The sequence below is a fragment of the Ictidomys tridecemlineatus genome, chromosome 8 (genome assembly GCF_052094955.1).
Source record: "Ictidomys tridecemlineatus isolate mIctTri1 chromosome 8, mIctTri1.hap1, whole genome shotgun sequence".
NCBI lineage: Eukaryota > Metazoa > Chordata > Mammalia > Rodentia > Sciuridae > Ictidomys > Ictidomys tridecemlineatus.
In genome coordinates this window covers 64731846-64754441 of record NC_135484.1, presented here as the reverse complement: position 1 = coordinate 64754441, position 22596 = coordinate 64731846, and the positions used below count along the sequence as shown (strand labels likewise).

General features: G+C 34.1%; 1 protein-coding gene across 10 annotated transcripts in view; it reads left to right on the top strand.

Moving 5' to 3' along the window:
• The window catches only part of Klhl32 (kelch like family member 32), a 188317-nt gene extending 166724 nt beyond the window's left edge, over positions 1 to 21593 (top strand). For 7 of the 10 annotated variants that reach the window (XM_040283120.2, XM_040283122.2, XM_005338003.5 and 4 more), the window contains 4 exons: positions 3961 to 4019; positions 7123 to 7315; positions 9566 to 9660; positions 15647 to 21593. In XM_040283120.2, coding sequence (XP_040139054.1) covers positions 3961 to 4019; positions 7123 to 7315; positions 9566 to 9660; positions 15647 to 15808 — 509 coding nt within the window. In that variant the 3' untranslated portion in view covers positions 15809 to 21593. Of the gene's footprint in view, positions 1 to 284; positions 351 to 3960; positions 4020 to 5282; positions 5823 to 7122; positions 7316 to 9565; positions 9661 to 15646 lie in introns of those variants that run through there. The other 3 variants (XM_040283126.2, XM_078019588.1, XM_078019590.1) reach the window with 3 other exon arrangements.
• The last annotated feature ends 1003 nt before the right edge of the window (positions 21594 to 22596 follow it).

The following is a 22596-nucleotide window of genomic DNA, read 5'->3' as shown; positions in this document are numbered from 1 at the left end:
ATTAATTCCATATCTATTTTTGTATAGTCAAATCTGTATGCAAATCCTTAGCATCTCATTTCAGCAGATTAATCTAAAAGTGAAGAGTGTTATGTGAAGAGAATGTAATGATAAAGCTCTGCAAATGAGTAACACTGCTAAAGAAATGTGGGCTGCAAACTTGGATGCTTTTTATAAAATTTATTTTTTTGTACTGAGAAGAAATGTTTTTTATTTATATGCTCATTTGTAAATCATTTCAAAAGGAAAGAAATAGAACTGATTTCCAACATTTTCCTTTGCAGTTCTGACTTGGCAAAAGTTACTACACTAAGCTTGCTAGGCACCTCCTGTGGTTTCACATTCTAGAGGTAATCAACCAAATAACTAACTGAGACTTTTATCTTTACTCCCAACTAGTAATCCAATATCTCATTTCTAAACATTGTCATCTGAGTGAAAATTTGTATGTAAGTGTAAGAAATCTAATTACTGAGTGCAAATTAACAAAACATTCTATTATAGATGCATCTATGGAAGCTAGTAAATAATAATTCTAAATAATAATTATCATTATTTATTATACATGGAGATATTGTGTGCCCCGTTTGGGAGTGGGGATATAATAGCTCCATTCTAATCCATTGCTTATGCATTTAATCTATAAGGGGCAGAGTCTGATACCTACAGTCATGTAAATATTTTCAAATATTCAAAAATAAAGTGGAGAGTTGACTGTAGTAGATACTAATTCTGTCTCATATTTCTAAAACAAGTAGGGAAACTTGCAAAGTTTTAAAATAATAGGTGGGAACTTTTATCTTCTGTTCCCTTTCAATTACAGAAATTATTAAAGGAAAGCTGGACATTAATCCAGTAGCTATGTCCCAGACTGAAAGCACGGGCAATCATTTCAACCTTGAACATGTATATGATTTGATGATTCTTGTGTGGTTATTCTGAAAGAGAATTATCGAATATTCCATTTTTAATTGGGTAGGAAAGGAAAGATTGGGAGCAAAAGCAAACAAACATTAGTTTTTATTTTGACACACATCTTGACTACATAGGCATTTTAGGCTCAGCTTTCTTAAATGTGTTTTTCTTTTATTTCATTTTAGAAATGAGACGTTCAATGAGAAATCCAGAGAAAATATTTTTGAGGGCAAGAACATCCCTTCTATTCTTCGTTAATTTTCTCTGAAGACAAAACTTTTATCATAAAAGTGGTTGAAAGCCTTAGAATTTTTTTAAAAAAGTGTAACTTTCAAGCTATTCCATGATCAAATACGTGAAAGATATAATTTCCTTATAGGGACTGAATCAGAGTAATGATTGGTCTGGGCAGGTTCCCTCATCTTTATGTATTTGTTGATTCTCCCAGCTCAGTTGAGAGTCAGGCACTAACCCATCCTATTCAAACTAATTTGAAACTTAACCATGGAGTTGATGGTGAAGACCTATTCAAAGCATTTGAACAGTCAAAGACAAAATTGCACTGAATAAAGTTAAACAGTCCATTTCAGTGCGGGGAGAGAGATCAGAATGGAGTTTGGAATAAACTCCATCAAAGCAAAGAGATTTTTAAGAACTGCTTTTTAAGCACTGAGGTGAACAAGCAGAAAAGTACTGAGGGACTTTGGGGGGAAGATACATCGATGTATATTGTTGAGCACATTCAGTTACTCCTCAGTTTGCTCTTTTTCCCTATGATGAGGCTGTTGCTTATTGGTGCATATCAGTATTAGGTTCCTGCCCTCCCATAGAAATTGGGAGATAGAGTGCTATCTTGCTTATATTTCAAAGGGATGGCTCCCACCCAAGTCCTTGAAGTTTTTCATGGATTGTAAAAGTAGCAAGTGTCTTTTAAAATGATTTTTATCTCAAAGAGGCAGAGAAACAATTTATAAATAACCTTTCTAAAATAAATGTCCTAAGAAAGGTCAGGGACCTAGAGGCAGGAAGTGACTTGAAACTGGGGAAATGTAAAGACTTCTTAGTATTGTAGCAACATGTATGTTTTTTAAATTTTTAATTTTTTTTTGGTTGTAGATGGACAAGATACCTTTATTTTATTTAATTTTTTATGTGGTGATGAAGATCAAACACAGTGCCTCACACGTGCTAGGCAAGCACTCTAATGATGAGCTACAATCCTAGCCCAGTATATATGTTTTTCATTCAAAAAATTACCATTTGCTAGCCTGGCTCAATTTTAAATCTTTATTGCAAAATTACCTGCTTCTTCATGACACTTATTAAAGCAAGAATGATATTCATTTTACAATAGTGTCTAGAACTATGTATAAGGCAATATTTCTAAAAAAAGACATTTTTGGTTCCTGTATTCCTGTTATTTTATTACCTAAATTTTCTCACTGTATTGTAAAGTTTTTACATTTGATGGTAAAAAATTAAGGTAGGATTTAAAAAATTTTGGACTTCATAGGACTTATTGTATACCAAAACCATGAAAAGAAGTATAGGTCAAGTATCCTCTATCTAAAATGCTTGGGACCAAAAGTGTTTAAATTTTGGATTTATTCAGATTTTGAATATTTGCCTACACATACAGAGATGTCTTGAAGATGGGAACTAAATCTAAATACAAAATTTATTTTTTCATATATACCTTATAGCTTGAATATAATTTTACACAGCATTTTTAGTGGGCCTGTATTTTGACTACAATCTGTCACTTGAGGTTGGGTGTAGAATTTTCCACTTGTGGCATCATGTGAGTGCTCAAAAGTTTTCAAATTCTGGAACTTTGGGATTTGGATTTTTGGATTAGGGATGTTCAGCCCCTATGAGGACAAATAAGAGAAATACCTAAAAAGTTTGATGATTTTTTTTGTGGGTTTTGACTAAGCAGAAGGTCTTAATTCTTTTGGATCTAAGCACTGTTAAGGAGGTTTTATAAAAATTGACCACAACAGCTACACTGGAGAATTTTAGATTTGTTCTGTCCAGTTTGGTAGCCATTAGCCACATGTGCCTTTTTAAGTATTTGAAATGTGTCTAATCTGTCCTGTGTCAAATATACTCTGGACTTTGAAGACTTGGTATTAAAAAAATATAAAATACTTCCTTATATTGATTTCATGTTGAAATTATATTTTGGCTGTATGGAGGTAATATAATTTATTATTAAAGTTCATTACTCCTTTTTACTTTTTAATGTGGCTACTGGAAAATTTATAATTGTATATGTGACTCACATTTATGACTTTTGTTATATCTATTGCACAGCACTGGCTCCAAATCCCTTTTGATAAGTAATGTCCTTTGCTATATATAGTTGTTCCAAAGAAATATCAAGATATCACTGTGTTAATAAATGGAGAGTATAGCTTTAAAATTGTAAATTTAGCTAGTGGAAAGAATTTTCCATATAACATGTCCTTGCCATATATTATATAGAGATTTGTCTATGTGTACTGTGTTCACTCCACTCTTCCCCTATACAATGTCCCTTATTCTGGCCATGCAGAGCAAACTTGCCAAAATTGAGGGCCCTTTTGATAGCATCAGCAGGCTTGTTGCTTGTTCTCAAATGGAGGGCTTGTGAAACGTTTCTTAAAAATGAAATTGCTTTCCAGGCGTGGTGGCACACATCTGTAATCCTAGCAACTCAGGAGACTGAGGTAGAAGGATCTCAAGTTCAAGGCCAGTCTGGGCAATAGTGAGACCCCATCTTAAAAAAAAAAATGAAAGAAAGAAAGAAAAGAAAGAGAAAATAAAAGAAAGGAAAAAGAGGGCTGGGAAATGTAGCTTAGTGGTGGTGGTAGTGGCTCTTCGTTTAATTCCTAGTACCACACAAAAAAAAAGGAAAAATAAAATATACTATTACTTCATCAATAATAACTTCTTTATCATATCATGGGTTCACCAGGATGTATACAAACAAATCCTTAGCTGTAGCTAATTCTTTTTTCATTGTATTTCATTATTATGCTCTAACACATTACTCTGTTACAGGTGGAGTTACTAACACGGCACAGTATCAGAACAGACTAATGGTATATGAACCTAACCAGGTAAGAATCCTATAAGAAAAGCTCATTACCCTAATTAAAATGAATTTTTAAATATTCCCACAGGAATTAATAATTGGAATGTCAGGTCTGTATCTGCGGACAGTCATCTTAAGCCCATATGGGGATCGTAAGCTTATTTGTGTAAAATTTTTGTTTACTTTTTTGTTGTTATTGTACCAAAATTCCAGTTCCTCTAGTTTGTACTATTCATAATGCTTCATTATTTTAGAGCTTTGTATAATGCAGAAAGGATTGATTGTTCTATAGGGGTCCCCTCCTGGAAGGGATGCCATTGTAGGGGAAAAGCATGCTTGTAGTTTTATTTTTAAATCAAATAGCCAAAAAAAATATTTAACTTAATGTAAACAAAATTTTTTAGAACAGTACCTAAAATGCATTCAAGGTAAAAGTCTCTGGAGTTGAGTATGTTTTTCATCCAATAGCTGGGGCCTAGAAGCATCCAGATTGTACCTGTTTGTCCATTTTCATTGTACACTTAATGATGTTTTTGTCCTCCCAAAGGAATATTTTATTCTCTTTTCTTTCTTCCAAAATATCTACAGCTTTGGCAGATTCTAAAGAATTTTTCCATTTCTATGTTTGACAATACTCACAAGTGATTTGATTTGGAGGTTTATATTAATCAAGATATTGAGATATGAAACAACAGGTTGACCTTGACAGTCTTGAGTCAGGATTGACCACTAAAGATTTGTCTGTGGTCCTCAGTATATTTGGTTATCTTTTTATTTTAGCAATTGATTCGGAATTTAATGAAGGCATTTCTCTTTTCACAAGTGTGTCTCCTGATGTCATTAGAAGCTATAAATTTCAGAGACTAAATGTCCATGGGTCAGCTGTCTCAAGGGGAATCATTAATTGCAGTTGCTTGAGCTGGGTGCTTACATGGTTAAAGAGGAAGAAGGTGTTAACATTGCTCAAATGAGTTCTGTTTCATGTTTGTACACACATGCTCTTTTTAAAAATTCTGCTGGCATATTGTTTACGGTGGGTACTGGCAAACATCACATCTGCTTGCATCTTGCTCAGAATCTCAATAACTCTATCATTCAGCCCTGGTGCTTATTTCTCTTCTAGGCCTTTGTGGAGAGTCGATAATGCCTGCCATCTGCCACAGAGCACATCGCTACCTGCCAACAGGCAGGCTGGGGTGACCTCTGCTTCCCCACTACTGATTAGTATTCACACGCTAGCTTATTAGGAATGACCCCACCAGGCCTCCCTGTTTCTTTGCCTTTGCAGTGGTTGGCGGCTCACCTGGCAGGCACTGCAGTGAAGGAAGCTAAAGATATAATCAGGGGATGTAGGCAGACTTTGCAAACCAGATGGCATCTATAGTCTTGTAGCAGGGGACTGGACTGCTAATGCAAACATTGATTCCTGATACTATAATGGGTCATCTCATAGAAAGCACCTAAGAAAAGCATCATCAGAGTTTTTAGGTAAATTTACTCAAGTGTAATGTATTAAAGATATGTCTAAGCAAAACATCTAAAGAAAGACTTGATTATTTTATTAAAGAAGATATTTGATTAGAAGGGAATTCTTATCATAAACATGTTCAATGGGGAGCTGATAATGTACAAACAACTGTTTTTCCAGAGTGTATCTTTAAAATAGAAATTAGAAATGACCTAGTATATATGCCTTTAGTGAATATATGCCCATAGTGTCTATACTTATGGTGAATATATGCCTGCAGTGTATATGCCAATGTTTATACAGACATGCTTGTTGTTGCTGTTTGCTTCTTCCATTACAGCCTTGTGAACTAGTGGCGTTCTATATATTCAAAACATCATATGACTTTTTCTGGTTGAAATCCAAATTTTCATGGCAAAAAAGGAAATTAGGTTCTTCCTGTGTGTTTAGTGTTTATGGAGAAATAAAATGGCTCAGTTTACTTACCTGTCCATTACTTGGTTGATATTTAAAGTTAGAGTCATATTTGAGTCTCATCTAATTTTATAATTTATATTATATTTTAAATAAAACTCTTATTTTAAGCATGTACTCTCCTCATTACCAACAGTGACCTAGAACCAAATATTGAAGGTTCCACCATTCCTTAAAGTGCTCATATAAAACTTGACTTTCTACCAATATAAATAAACATGTACCTAGAAATGACTTCTTTCAGTTTGGCAGAAGTTGTAACTGTAAATATATTAAAGGATGCCAATGCAAAGGAAATGTGGGAAGTTTGTTGCTGAACCAGACCTTAGCTCATCCATTGATCTCAGGTTAACTTTGGAGAGAACAGAAAAGCCACTCTAATCTAGGTTATTTAGGGGGCTACATGATTATTATAACAGTGATTATTAAAACAACTTATTTTTTTTAAAGTAGACATGTATTGTACACTTATTATACATCAGACATTTCCCAAGTGCTTTATGTATGTTATCACATTTAATCGACTGGTTCATTGGATAGGTGTTAATTTCCCCATTAACTCCATCAGGTAGGTATTGTATCCACAGATGAGAAAATAGGCACAGAGAGGTTAAGTAAATTGCTCAAGATCACACATGTGTTATAACCCAGGCATTCTGGACCCAGAAACTTGTTCCTAATCATTATGCCTAATCACTAACCCCAGTATACCTTAGCAATGGGTTTTCACTCTTAAGTGATTTTCATCAGTAAATTCTCTGAAGTGGGTAAGATAACCATCATGAAAAGTTTTAGTATTTCCCTTATAAAATGAAAAACTGTCTTATAAAATGGAACAAACAAATGAAGGGCCTTATAAAAATCACAAATAGAATGGGAATACATGGTTCTTTTGTACTTGTTCTCATGAAAGAAGCCTATACCTTTCAAGATATTTAAACAATATTCAAATAAAAGTGACTGATAAGGGGCTGGGGTTCTGGCTCAGTGGCAGAGCGCTTGCCTTGCACATGTGAGGCCCTGGGTTCAACCCGCAGCACCACATAAAAATAAATAAATAAAGCATGATATTAAAAAAAGAAGTGACTAATGAACATTAGGGTTCTCACTACTAATGAGCTATCTACTGCTGTTTTATGCCAAGGAAGTCTCTTATTTCAGAATGAACTTGAATTTCTTTTTTCAGAATAAGTGGATAAGCCGCAGTCCCATGCTACAGAGAAGGGTCTACCATTCCATGGCTGCTGTCCAAAGGAAGCTTTATGTTCTTGGAGGCAATGACCTAGACTACAATAATGACCGGATCCTTGTGAGACATATAGATTCCTATAACATTGACACTGACCAGTGGACACGTTGTAATTTCAACCTGTTAACTGGCAAGTATCTTGATTAAGTAAATAAGTTAAAAAAATAAAATAAAATGCCGATTCAAGAAGTTGCCAAACTTGTTTTCTTAGACATCCATAGTGCATCTCTAAATGTTAAGTGCATAGTGGGTATAACAACTGTTTTTTAAAATTTTTTTTAATTGGTTACTTTTAGCTATACATGACAGTATATATACTTACACGAGCATGGAATATATCTTATTCTAATTAGGACTCTAGTCTTATGGATATACACTATGGTGGGCTTCACTGTGGTATTCATATATATATATACATAGGAAAGTTATGTCAGATTAATTCTATTGTCTTTTCTTTTCCTATAGCTCCTCCTCTCCCTTCATTCCCCTCTGTCTAAGTCACTGAACTTCTATTCTCCCTCTCCCCTTATTGTGGGTTAGCTTCCAACTAACAGAAAACATTCAACCTTTGTTTTTTGGGGGGAGTTGACTTATTCCACTTAGCATGATAGTCTCCATTCTATCCATTTACCAGCAAATGTCATAGTCATTCTTCTTTATGGTTGAGTAATACTCTATTGTTCTATACATGCCACATTTTCTTAATTCATTCATCTATTGAACGACATTTAGGTTGACTCCATAGCATAGCTATTGTGAGTTGCTACACTAAGATTTCATCTCACTCCAGCCAGAATGGGAATTACCAACAATACAAGTAACAACGACTTGCTTTTGTTAACCAGAAAGGTATGCATTATCTTTCACAACAAAACTGGACTCCAGCACATGGCTGGCATCTCGTTTCTCAGAGCCTGTACTACCTCTGTGCATTCTCATGTGACTAAGAGAAACATGTCAAGACCGTTACCATCAATGAATATTCACATAGGAACTTTGATGCATGGGGGAGGAATGAGGCACTGAAAGAGTTAGCTCTTTTTACAGAAAAAAAATTTATTTTGTAATTCTCATTGCTTTGTTGTCTTATTTCTTGTGAGTTCAGGAGAATGGTCTTCATTATTTGTCACTGTCAAATACTGTTCCTGGGTGCAGTCTCCTAGAAATTAAATCTTAGAGTAGTTCTGTGAATAGGGGTTTGATCATGTTTCTGGCCACACATTCCATCCAAGCATTTCCACAGGTCAATCCTAGCTGTAGCCCATCCTCATCCCAAAGAATGAAAACAAAGCTGGAATGCAACTTATAATGTTTCTTTTTGAAAGTGAACTTTTTTTCTCCTGTCAACTTGCATCATTAACATCCCCAAACAATCAGGTAGCTGACAGGGCTGCTCAAATAATAGGAAAATCACAAACTCAAAATGGTGGGTTAGATTAGTTCCTGAAGACATTTTAATATGCTAGTGAGCATTCAATTAGTCATGGCTGCTATTGCAGAGGCAACATTGGGAGCATAACCAGAGATGTGGATGCTTTGTATTGAGCTCCTGTTTTTTCAAAATGATTTTTGAGGCCCATTACAAGTACTTAACTCTCAGTTGTGGTAGTACCTTAGATCCTCCATCTCTGGATCTGGATTCTGCCTGCTATAGAATCCAGCTTATTTATTACTCCAGTCAGTCCTGTGTCAGCTCATCAATAAAAAGGGACTCTTTCACTCTCTGATGGCCTCCAGGGAAGAATTTGTGTTCATGAGTCATTTAGTCTTCTTTTTTGAAATGGGAGGGGAAACATTTCATCATTTTGGCGTGTCAGTATCTAGGGATTATCCACACTAGTCCCAGCTCAAGAACTTTAATATAATTCTAAAACTGTTGTGTATGTAAAGAAAGGGAGGGTAGCAACTTCATCAATTTTTTCTGCCATTTGTCTTCATTTAGGGCATGCTAAGGGCATAGCTCTGTTTTATTGGCTTCTTGGGGTTGTAGGTATTGGTTTATAGATATAAGCACTTGCTTTAAAAGCATTTGTGGATACAAAAAGTTTTGCATTTCTAAAATATACCTTATTTCTGCCATTATAAATTTATGGCATATGACATAATATAGAACTCTTATTATGCTGTATTTAATATTATATTTACTAACTTTTCTGGCTAATAAATGTTTTGTCTTGGTTTTGACCCAACACAGATTCATTCTCTGAGAAATAGTGGTTAATTCTCCTTAATATTGGAGGCAGTGATCAGTTGCTGTAAAAATCTCATGAAGTATACAGATGTACCACAGGGGAAAATTGTATCGTTCAGTGGCAAAAGGGTTAATTAAAATATGTAAGAAACAGATTTCTTTCTTTTTATTATGTTCTCTTTACTTTAGGTCAGAATGAATCTGGAGTTGCTGTCCATAATGGGAGAATATATTTAGTCGGTGGATATTCGATTTGGACAAATGAACCCCTGGCTTGTATCCAGGTGAGTGGTTGAAGTTCCTTTTGAATTTGCTCAAGTGGTTCAGTGAGGAGGTTTTGTAGTATAGATATCTGGCCACTAGACTTCATGCTGTATCCTAAAAACTGTGCCTACTAAACAATTGAGCTCTCTTGAAAATACAGATAGACACAGCTTTGAAAATAAGTGTAAAATATACCGGGAACTGAGATACCTTACCCTTTTGTTACAAACCAAAAAAATTTAAACATCTTTGGTAATAGTTTGTCATACTCCCAAAACTTTATGGATACCTCTTTTTCCCACATTACCTTATTTTCTGTATCACGATTTGTTCATTTTCATAAATGGCACTTTCAAAGGTTTTCTTCCTTCCTGGCAAAGGCTGTGAATGATAATAGTTAATGGCTGGTCTGACAGGGACAGCCTCTGCCTCAAAGAAATAACCCTAGCTTGTCGGCATGTGAGCAGCCCAGGCTGGGCAGGTTGCCAGCTGGGCCTTCCAGAACAGCAGTGGCCTTTGTTGATATACATATTTAAGGTATTATTCCTATTATTATTTTATAATCCTTACCATAGTTTTCTATTTTACATGTTCTCTGATAAAATTCTGACATATATTAGCACTGACCTTTTTCCGACAACCAGAAAAGTATATCCTTAAACTACTCATATTATTTAATCTCATCTTTGTGGAAAGATTTTTAACAACTGCTTCAGGATCTTTAATAATTTAGAACTTTCCAAGCTTTTTATTCTCCATGTTGTCTAAGTTTTTGAAATTATAAGCATCTCATTGTGTTATCTTCAGTTACATCTCCCGCTCATTCATAATATTGTTTGCTTTTGTTCCTTCTGATTTTACTTGTCAGAGGTTTGTCTGGAAATTCTGACATACTTTTATCATTCATATAGATCAAGCAAAAAAAATGTCAGCAAGGAGAGGTTAGATATGAAAAATACAGTTAACAAGCTTGATGGAATGAATGTGAATTCTAGAGTGAACAGTTAGAATATATTTTTTTCTTAGTGTACATGAAGCATTTACAAAAACCTGTCACGTGTTTAAAGTTAAAAAAAACTTTAATAAATTTCAAAAAGTAAGTATGATTTAGTTTGTACCTCTAATGCAATGCAATTAACTTTGAACTTAGCAACAAGTTGTGTAAACCCTTGTTTATCTGGAAATAATGAAACCCATGGCCACATAACTTATGGGCTAAAGAAATCATAATAGAATTTTAAAAAAATTCCCAGAAGTGTGTGTAAATGAATACATAATTACATTTGTGACATAAATATAGCTCGATATATTAGAAAATGAATAAAAAAATAAACTCAAAGAACATAGTAGATGATAAAAATAAGAGAAAATTAATGAACAAGGAAATGATGATATAATGGAAAATTATAAATCACATACAAAAAAAGAACATAAGATTTGATGGGAGTTAATGAAAGGCTGCCTGGTATCTGTATAACAACAAATAAACTGTTCTCCTCAGGGTGCTTCTAGTCTTCATGCAAGCACATACTTGACAGCTTTCATAGTTCTTTAGCTATTTTTTTTTTAAATTTTTCACTTTTCAGAATTGGTGACAACTTGTGAACTGGGCTACAGGCAGAACTTTGCAGTGCTGGACCACTTTTTTTAAGTGACTTTGAGACCTTGTGTTTGATCATTTTCACAATGGAAGAAAGTCTGGTTTATCTCGAAGTAAATATGAAAATTTCAGATATATTTTTGGGCATATTTCTACTAATTTTAATATTAAATTATCTCAAGGAATAGAAAACAAGTTGAAACTATAACTTAATGAAAAAATAATGAAAATCACTATATATATCAAACTTAGAGGACCAGAGTGCTCCTGTATTTAAAAAAACCCCCACACCTCCTGTTTTAGAATAGTCTTGAAAGTTAGGTTGAAGACATAGAAAATTAAGAAGCAAAACAAAACTTCATAGTCACATCTTGGTTTTGTCCCCAAAGAGCTTTTCTTTAGAGCACTCACTAATGATATACACTAATTTATTGCTAATGATATCTGGCTGTTCTCAAACAAGCAAACTTATCCTCAGGAGATGAAAGATTGTGGCAAGTGTATCATCGTCATCATCATCATCATCATCATTACCATGGTATTGGGGATTAAACCCAGGGGCATTTAACCACTGAGCCACATCCCCAGCTCCCCCCTCCCCATTTTTTTTTTTTAAGAGAACAGGGCCTCACTGAATTGCTTAGGGCCTCGCTAATTTGCTGAGGCTGCCTTTGAACTCGCAATCCTCCTGCCTCAGCCTCCTGAGCCGCTGAGCCCCCATGCCTGGCTGTTTAATTTTACTTTGAGACAGGATTTGCTAAGTTGCTTGGTGCCTCCCTGAGTTGCTGAGGTTGGCTTTGAACTTGTGATCACCCTGCCTCAGCCTCCCGAACTGCTGGAAGTAGAGGCATGTACCACTATACCGGCAGTATTATCTCCCAAGAATATTTTTAAACCACTGAGGATATTCATGAGTATTCTCAGGATTAAGGTGATTCTAAAAGTGGAGTCAAGGATATATTTAGCTATTTTTTGATACAGAGGAATGAACCCAGGAGTGCTTTACCACAAAGCTACATCCAGTCCTTTCTAATTTTTATTTTGAGATAGGTTCTTGCTAAGTTACTGAGGACGGCCTCAAACTTGTGATCCTCCTGTTTCAGCTCCCCAAGTCACTGGGATTACAGGCCTACCACTGTATCCAGGTCAAAAATTATTTTAATCAGTGTCTGTATTAGTGAAGTATTTCACCTTTGAGATCATACAATAAAATATCCTATGTATTTTTTTTTAAAGTCAGCGCTATGGGAATTCTATATTCAAAAGCCATTTTGATGAACAGAACCAATCCTTTTGCAAATTCTATATTTATTCCCTTGGCTGGCACACTGGTCCTACAAAGTATAGATACATTTTAAAAATAAGTTTTTAAAAGTCTCTACTACTGGGCAGGGATGTGGCTCAGTGGCAGAGCACTTGCCTAGCATGTGTGAGGCACTGACAACTAAAAAAAATTTTTTTTAAAGAATCTTTACTACTAACTAATGTGTGTGAGTATATGGATAACAGACTTATCATGTGCCTTGTATTTTAGTTTTGACAACTGGTTACTAGTTGTAATATTCTTTCTGAACTAAGGCTCAAATGTTTTATTTTATGGGTGACTATTTCTTTTGATGCATTAAGAGTATTATATTAATGGTTGGAGACACTTACCTGTTTGAAAGCAGGTCACTTGATGGAAAATAGCCAATAGAGAAGTAAGACAATGGGATACTGGAACATTTATGAGAAAACTGTGGCTAGACAGTAGAAGTCTCTGAGTGCAAAACAGGGAAAGTAGAGGGCAGTGATGGTGAAAATCATATGCACACTAAAAATACCTGAGTTTAAAATTTTTATGTCATAAATAATAACTATATAATCCTTAACCCAAGATTGACACATCATTAATCCAAGAGCATGGCCAATAAATAAAGATCATAATGAAATAGATCAGAAACTGTTTCACTAACATGGAGAAGGATTAAATTATTTTCTTTGCCCTTGAAAATGCTAGTCAATAATCTATCTCAGTAGATGCTCCCCTGGACTCTAATTCAGGTTCATCTAACAGTCATTTGTGGGATTCAGCCACCTGGGATGATGCATGAGAAAGCATGCTGCTGCATTTCCTGCTACTGCTCTTAGTACAGACTATGATTCATCACAAGGACAACTCGAATGAGAGAAAAGCTGAGAGGCTCTTAATTAATACTTGTTTGAAGGTTGAGATCTGGACTTGTTAGTAATAAAAACTCATGGGAAATATTGGAAATAGGTTCCTGACAAAAATGAAGGTGTTTTTGTTTATTCTGTGGTCATGTAAGAAAATTTCTGGCACAGGAGTTTGACTCTAATCTGGTGTGCCACAGATGACAAGTAGTACATAAGGGAGCAGCTGTGCAAGTGTGCAAGTGATTAGTCTGTTTCCAGATCACTTTTACTGTTCTCTTCATTTACTATTATTTTCTTTTGGCTGGAGATATGCTGCCAATCTGGCTCTGCCTTCTCCCAAATGCCTTCTTTCTGCCAGTTTAGGGGAGTGTTTTGGAGAAAAATTGCCAATGCTTCCTTTTCTCTTCTCAGATTAAATACATTACATCTGCTTAACATATGTAGTCTCTGTTGGCCCAGGCAACTGGACAAAAGCTCTGGATTATTATCTCACTGTTATTTTGCCTTTTAAAAATGTAGTCAATTGGAGGGAGGGATATCACTAAGGCACGAAATCCAAGCTCTTTCTGGGTTGCATCCTTGAGCTCAGATACTCAGTACCACCATGCAGTATTAAGTCACTTAATGTTGTCTGATTCTGTATTCTTTTCTGTAAATTGAAAATAACACCCAACCTTTCATAACTGTGATCTCTATTTTCTATATTCAATGAAATATTAATCAAAATCCCATTGAGATTTTCCTTTTCTCACGGAGTAGGCAAGTGATACTTGTCAAACTGATGATAAAATTTCTCTAGATGTTGGGTGCGGTAGTGCTGTAATCTCAGCAATTTGGGAAGCTGAGGCAGGAGGATCACAAGTTTGAGGCTAGTCTCAGTAATTTAGCTAAACCCTATCTCAAAATAAAAAAGGGTTGGGGATGTACCTCAGTGGTAAAGTACCCCTCCATTCAATCAATCCCCAGTACCACACACACACACACACACACACAAAAAAAAAAATCTCTAGGACAGTAATAGTATATGAATAATCAAGAAATATTTGAAAATGAATTGGAGAGACTTGCCTTTGTCAAAACAACTATAAATGGGATATTGCAAGAAACATTACTGAAACTGTAAATGGGATACTGAAAAAGAACAGCATTTATATTTAGTGTTAAGATAAACTAGTTAGTATCTCTAATACTACTTACTAATATCAGGACATATTATTTAATAAATAGTTTGGGACAGTTAAATGTCCATTTGGGAAAAAACCCACATAGCTAAAAGTTTGGTTTTTCTTTTATTCTACCAGTGATTTTTCCCTTTTATGAGCTTGGATCCCTTAAATTCAAGGGCTCCTTTTTATCTAAAATAATGCATTATTGCAGTTAAAGGTTTATGAGTCAATCACATAGATGATAGATGAAGACGAAAATCATTAAAGGAGTCTATCAAGAGATTTGTGGTTGGATTTTGGTGGGTAGGGTGGCACACCTATATCTAGAATTCAGGTGAACGAATGGGACCAAAAGTGGATAGCAATAGGGCAATATCAATGGCAAACTTTTATTTTAAAATCATAGACCCCAAGGGAGAAAAAGTTTTAAATGAGATTAGAGGAAAGTCAAATGAACAGAGATAAAGATGATAGAGGGCTGGAAAGAGCCTAATAGAGTTGACACATGGAGAAGAGCAGCATTTTCCTTAGCAAGGAGGTGAAGTCGGATTCAGTTAGGTGACTGCAGGCACAGTCTAACAGAAGCTGTACCTTATAAGAAAAGAGACAGAACTCCAGCTAGAAGAGGAAATAATCAGGAAAAAATTTCCAGAATCAACTGAACTAATTTTGAACCTACTACTAAGCTGTTATAATATTTTACTATGTGCCAGATGCTCTGCTAGATATCACCAGTTTTCACGATAAAGCTGCAAGGTCTTGCTTGTTTTCTTCATTTTATAGATGAGAATCTGTAAGCCAATATTATGACACAACTAGTTTGAACAAGCTATTTAATAAGTCTAAGACAGTTTTATTAAGTGAAGGTAATACTGCTAACCTCTTACTGAAAATTAAATGTTTATAAACACACACACACATATTACCTATAAATATATACACACAGTCTAACACTTAGTAGGAACTTAATAAATATTTCTGGTACCATCCTAAGGTATGGTGATGATGGCATGACCAAGTTTAGGTTCAGGCTTACTTTGAGTATACAGCTTTAAATAATCATCATCTCTTCTTATTTTGTAGGTATTGGATGTAAGTAGAGAAGGCAAAGAAGAAGTGTTCTATGGGCCTACACTCCCTTTTGCTTCCAATGGAATAGCAGCATGCTTCCTCCCAGCCCCATATTTCACATGCCCTAACCTTCAAACTCTTCAAGTGCCTCATCACAGGATTGGCACCATCTGAAAGCCAATGCTCTGTTAATAACTATCATACCAGGTGGAAAAACAAAGGGTGACTGTTGGATACTGGGCATGAAGAGCCTCAGTCTTAATGCTTCCTTGTTTTGTGTTATAGGTCTGATATTCACACACATATTAGCAAAAAATGAACAATTTTCTAAAATACATTACTGAAAATTCCTGTCACTCTTCTAAGTGTATGTCAACATACAATACAATATGTATGACTTTTACTGTGATGTAGCTTAGTGTCAACTTAATGGTACATTATTGTTCCATGGGTCTTTAAAACATTCTTTATATACTTTTTCTAATCAGTGCTATCTAGGACAATATGACACTGTTGGCAATGCAGTTAATTTCACACAATGGCATCAATGATCTTAAAATCTTCCACACTTACTCCCTTTACTACTCAAACATGAGCTTCTAATTCTTCTTTTTAAAGTTTAACATTATGCAGCCCTGCTCAGTAGAGAGTCAGCATTAGGACATCATAAATTTTTAAGTGCCATATTTTATTCAAGGTGATGCGAATAATAGAAGTACACTGGAACAGCAGTTGGAATATCCAGAATTTTTGCCTTGGTTACTCTGACCTTGAGCCAGAACTTTTTGGTACTGTAGTCTTCCTACCTTTTAAGGAGGATCATTACTGATTTCCATATTAATTCAAAAGAATGTTGTGAGCACTAGGCAAATGCTCTGAAGTACTTCCCCTAAGAAAAACAAATGCTACTCAAATTATGAGGCATTTTACAATCTTGAGAACCCTGTAACTGAATCAGATTACTTTTACATTTAGAAATTACTAGATAGGATTTGGAAAACATGCTACGGAATAAATGATTCTGAAAAGCATGTGAGACATACACCTTTTATAACCAGAAGAACGTTTACCAATACCAAAGATATCTAAATTTCTAAAATCCTTGCTCAAATAATAACTCTTAAATTAAGTCTCATTTTAAATCACTTAGTGAAAAATGACATTTTAAAGCTAAAAAAAAAATAGTTGTACTAATTATGGTACCATAAAGTGCTTTGACATAAATTTGAACTTAGAATTGGCAGTTCTAATAAAAGTTTTCCATTTTGTTAAAGGTTATGTCAATCTTGAGGGCTTGTGGGAATCTTCACCACCACTGATACATATTTTATTACGACCACTTTTAATAATGCATAAGAATTCATTTTTAGGCTAGGTTTTTGGGTTTGCTTTGTCTATGACAAAAAAATAAATAAAACAATAATCACATTTGAACATAAATTCAACAAGTGTAAGTGAGTTTCTTTTCTCCTAATCTTACCAGGACTTAAGGTCATCTATATTAAAAGGAATCTTTTACTCTGACCTTTTTCCTTCATCACTTTAATCATTCAGCAATTCCTCACTTATAGAAAATGTCATTTTATTCACATAATCATATTTAGTAATCAAAATGAATAAAAAAATTTATCATAAATAAGAATCCCCTGACTTTATACACTGTTATAAGATACCTAAACATTATTTTAAAAAATATATGATTTCTGGTTATTCAAAAATTAAAGGACAGGAGGAGATAAGGAAAAAAGGTTAATTTTAAAAGGTAATTTAAAATTTAGTTTGGATAAATAAAAAACCCATATGACAATTTGGACAGTTATGAACAATGAAAATTGATATTGATTACTGATATGCAGAATGTGGAAAACTTCTTTAAAATGTATATAAGCCACTTAAATTAAAATTTTTAATTGGTTTACCAAGTCAGGAAACAGACTCTAGGATTTAGGAAATGTTTCAACAAGGACCTATGCAATCTCCTTAAAACACAAATTTTTTCTCCAGCAGTTTACCCTTAACCCATTAAAATCTATTTGTAGAACCAGACTCTACATCCAGGGAGTGAAAGGGAAATGGCCTAAGAATAATCTTGCCTGAAAGATAATGGAAAGGTAGACTTAGACTACCCTTTATTATTTCTGGACAGATTTCTAACTCTCAAATAAAACAAACCAGCATATATTATCACATCCTCCTTGGTGATCCTTATAATGTATTATTCACTAATGTAATCTAGTATTGAAGTCAGAATTTTAAAAAGTTTTGCATAGAGTTGAATGCATCTTTTATAGTAAGCTATAGCCAAACAGTAGCATCAAAAGTAGAATATTTCTTTTCTAAAGAGAAAAAAACCCAGATTGCTTAGAACTAGACCCTTTTACTCAAAATTATCATTAATCAGAAAAAAATTCTATAAAACCATTTGGTTGGTCATATAAGCCAAATTCCATTAAATTGTTCAAATATAATATTTTCTATTTAAGTATCCTGATTTATCTTCCATTTTGAGTCTGCAAAATTAAAGGCAATTATATTGCATTTTAATTTCTACAGAAACCCCTAAGACTTCCAAAGATTAAAACATCATTTAGAGATTTTAGTTTAAAAACAGAAACAAAAAGTAGTACCACACAGATCTTATTAGAATATTCTCAGTGTTCAAGGAAAAATGAGCAAAGACATAATTCTCTATAATAATGTAAATGTTAAAATGGAGCAACATTACTTAAATAAGAACAAAATGCCTTGTAAGAACAAAATGCCTTTTAGGTTATGATTAGGGTACTTTTCATACTTTTTTCCCCATATTTTCCTCACACCTTAAGTACATGTTTATTGTACCCCCTTCTGCCTCTGCAATAGCTGAAACATTTTTATCGTTGTACCACAAAATGTAAAAGCAACAAATTATTTCTCCAGGTAATATGGCTTATTTTTAGTTTGCTTTTCAAATAGTGAATCTGTTATAAAAAGGAAGGAAGTTGAATAATCATGGGAATAATTTACATCAAATATATAGATTTTATACACACATAAATTTAATCTTTATTATAAGTACAAATAGCTTATAACTCTGCATATAAAATAAGAATGTCCACATTTTTTTTCTAAAAGCACAATTCACAAATGCAATAAATTGAATAAATATGACATACTAAAAATTTAACAAGTAAAAATTGTTCAATTACAATCTGACTTTGGTAACCTTACCATACAGGTTATCACAGAGTGAAAACATAACTCTAATTAAATATGTGAAAGAATATGTTATTTTGCTAACTTCCCAAATCAACTGTTCTAAACAAATAAAGCATATTATTTATATTGGTATCCTACACTCTTACCTAACAAGGTAAAGAGATCAGTTTCTGGAAGATGTAGGTTGTTGTAAAAAGCTATCACAAAGTAGTGGCTTAGTATAGACAATACAACTTTTGATGAGATTTCTATGATATTTACCTCTGATCTTTTAAATATGAGTGCTATGATATTATGTAGGATTTAGGGACAGATTTCTAAAAGGGTTTCTCAAATGCAGAAGCTTAACTGGTAAAGATTTTTTTAAGTACATGGGAACAGGCCCATGCAATTCTTTAAGAATAAAGAAGCTTAAAAAACTGTAATAAAGGGCTGGGGTTGTGGCTCAGTGGTAGAGCACTTGCCTCACGTGTGAGAGGCACTGGGTTCAATTCTCAGTACTGCATATAAATAAATGAATAAAATAAAGGTCCACCAACGACTAAAAATTTTTTTAAAAACTGTAATAAAGCATTGTTCAATGGGTAATAAAACTCATTAATGGTCTAAGACCTACAAATAATTTCTTAAATAGACATTGATGTAGGAAAAGTCAAATACAGTCACAGATCACATAACAGGGATACATTCTGAGAAGTGTATCATTAGGCAAATATCAGAGTGTACTGACATAAACCCAGATGGTATAAATCAGTCACTTGATGTGACATCTTGATGCAGTCAAGAGATGTGACAAACAGGAGATGTATGAGGCTGTTACCAGTGTAACATGACACCCTATTTTACAGTAAACATTTTTTAAATAAATATGTTCTAAAATAATGATTAAAAAGTATAGTATAGTAAATAATATGCAGTAGTAGTAATTTATCATTATCAAGTATTATGTCCTGTACATAATTGTATGTGCTTTACTTTTATGAGTGGCAGTAATGTAGGTCTGTTTACACCAGCATCACCACAAACGAGTGAGTTATGTGTGGTGCTGTGATGACACAGTGACTGTATCACTAGGCCACAGGACATTTTTAGCTTCCTTATAATCTTATGGGATCACTTTGGTACATGTGGCCCATCACTGACTGACATGTTAAGAAGCACATGACTGTATACTTAAGAGAATACAGGTAGAGATATACACGTTTTAAACTACGAAATTCTTCTAATGCAAATGAACTTAACACAGAATGATTTTTTTTGCATAGAGACGATCCTCCATGTCTTTTTTCCCCTCCCCTATGGAAACCTTCTAATTAAATGTTAACTAAATTGAAATTTAAATCATAAGCAAATCCTAATGTCTAATAAAAATCCTTTCATCACTCTGTTGCCCTTCAATCATCTTTTACATCCCATTTGGTATTTTATAGATATTATTTGAATGGAATGTTCACAAATCCAAAGTGTATATATTTTTTCTTCCTGTTTAAATGTCCTAAGTTTCTGTATAAATGAAATGTATTTCATTTTGATTTTTATATAAAGTATGGTACTCCCAGCATGAATGAAACCGAGAGTAGAATGGACATGGCATCCAGAGAAAACAGCTAAATCTTTTGTTTGGAAAGTGTTAAGTCTGATAAACAAAAACAAAAATAAGAACAACAACAACAACAAAATCAGTCAAATGGCAGAAAAGCTCTAGACTAAAGAGTCTTAAAACATCAACTTATAAACAATGGGAAGTTTTTGGAGGTCCTGCAGCTGACAACTAAACAAGAAGTAGTATTTTAGGAACACTGATTTCAGAACAATGTGTAGGATAAACTGTAGAAAGGGGACCAGAGGAAAAGAGATGAAGATATCATAGTGATCCATGGGGGGGTGGAGGGTGGTGAAGTTTGGATGCAAGGAATTGCAAAAAATAAAAGAAAAAAAATGCCCAGGAGCCTGGATAGGCCATCAACTGAAAACTGGGAGCAATCAAAAATCTAAGATGCTTCTGAAGTTTCAAGGCCAAGTATCCTGGGAAAAATAGGATATTCCCAGGGTAGAAAATGAAAGCAGGAGCTAGTTTGGGCAGCTTAACATACTGCCTTAAGATTTCAGGAAGATGCAACTAAAGAGAAATATATATCTGAGAGATAAAGTCATGAACTAGTGTTATCAGTCCACTACTAAAAGGATGTTGGGGCAGAACAGAGGAAGAGGATGGGAAAGAAAACTTTGGTACTCTCAAGACACAGTAGAAGCAGGAAACTTTGCTGAGGAATGGATGGGAAGATATGGGGACATGTGAACATCACAGAGATGCCAAAGAATGTGAGAAATGAACACACATTCTCATATTTGACCAAAAGAGTTTGTAATGTAATGTTTACATTACAGTGGTAAAAGAAGCAGCCTCAGAAATGACAGGGTACTTATGGGAAAATGAATATTAGAGAAGCAGGCATAGGTGAAGTTTGGAAGTAGAAGAAGGAAAGATTGTAATAATAAAGGATCAGAGGAGATTTTCAAGAAAAAGAACTGAGCCATAAATTTGTTTTTTTCCCAATTAAAAAAGCAGCTTCTTTAAAATTTGACTTATAGGGGCTAGGGTTGTGGCTCAGTGGTAGAGCACTTGTCTCGCACGTGTGAGGCACTGGGTTCAATCCTCAGAACTACATAAAAATAAATAAAGGTATTGTGTCCACCTACAACGAAAAATATATTTTTTAAATTTTACTTATATGTAAATAAAAAATGTGTATGTATGTTATTATAGTCTTTTGTTGTTATTGATTTTTAATTACAAACTTTAATTACTCTTAGTATTTATAGATATGTGCCCTAATGAAAGATTCCATAGCAGTTTTTCTTATCCCTTGAAAGTTTTATACTCTAGATTCTAAAAGATATCTTTAACAACTGTCCTTGGGGGAACCAAAAAAAATAAAAAATAAAAAAATAATAACACACCCCTCTTGAAAAGATATTGCCTTAAAGAGTTAAAACTCCTTTAACTGCTGGTACTTGCAAAGCATACATTATTAGTTTAGTAAGTCACTATTATAATAAAGAGAAAATTATTGTTATGAACTCTATTAAGCAGGATTAAAGAATATTCCATTTGTGACAGTTGACTTTGGGGAGAAACAGACCATTTATATCATGAAAATAACAACAGCTTTGGAACTCACAAATTACAATTAGGAGACAATTGTAACTAGAGAATGTTGATTGCTTGCTTGCTTGTTCACCCTATTTGCTTATTTATATTTATTTTTAACATTTTTCCACTTGGGGGATGGAACCTAGGGTCTCACACATGCTAGATAAATGCTCAATCAGTGAGCCACACACAACCTTAGCCTCTATTTCATTTTAAGATAATTTCTGAGTCAGAAAAGGGTTAAAAAGTTTTCTTGAAGGATTAATGTAACCATGATAAAGACTACAATTCTAAGAAAGAAATTATTTCAAAGCTAAACATGACTTGTAAAGAAACATTGAAAAAAAAGTGGGCTATGTCATTAGAGAAAGGGAAACAAAATCGAAAGATGTTCTTTACTTTTATCATGTATGAATAATGTAGCAATCATGTAGGTACACCATGATGTAGAGGAAAACATTTTTACATATATCATTTCTCTGATTCTCATAATAGCATTGTGAATTTTTAACATGATTTATTTTTTCCATGAAGGAATTAGGCTGAGAAATGGTAAGTAACCTGTACAAGGTCACAAAGTAGAACTGGGTTAGAGACCTATGTGGGTTCC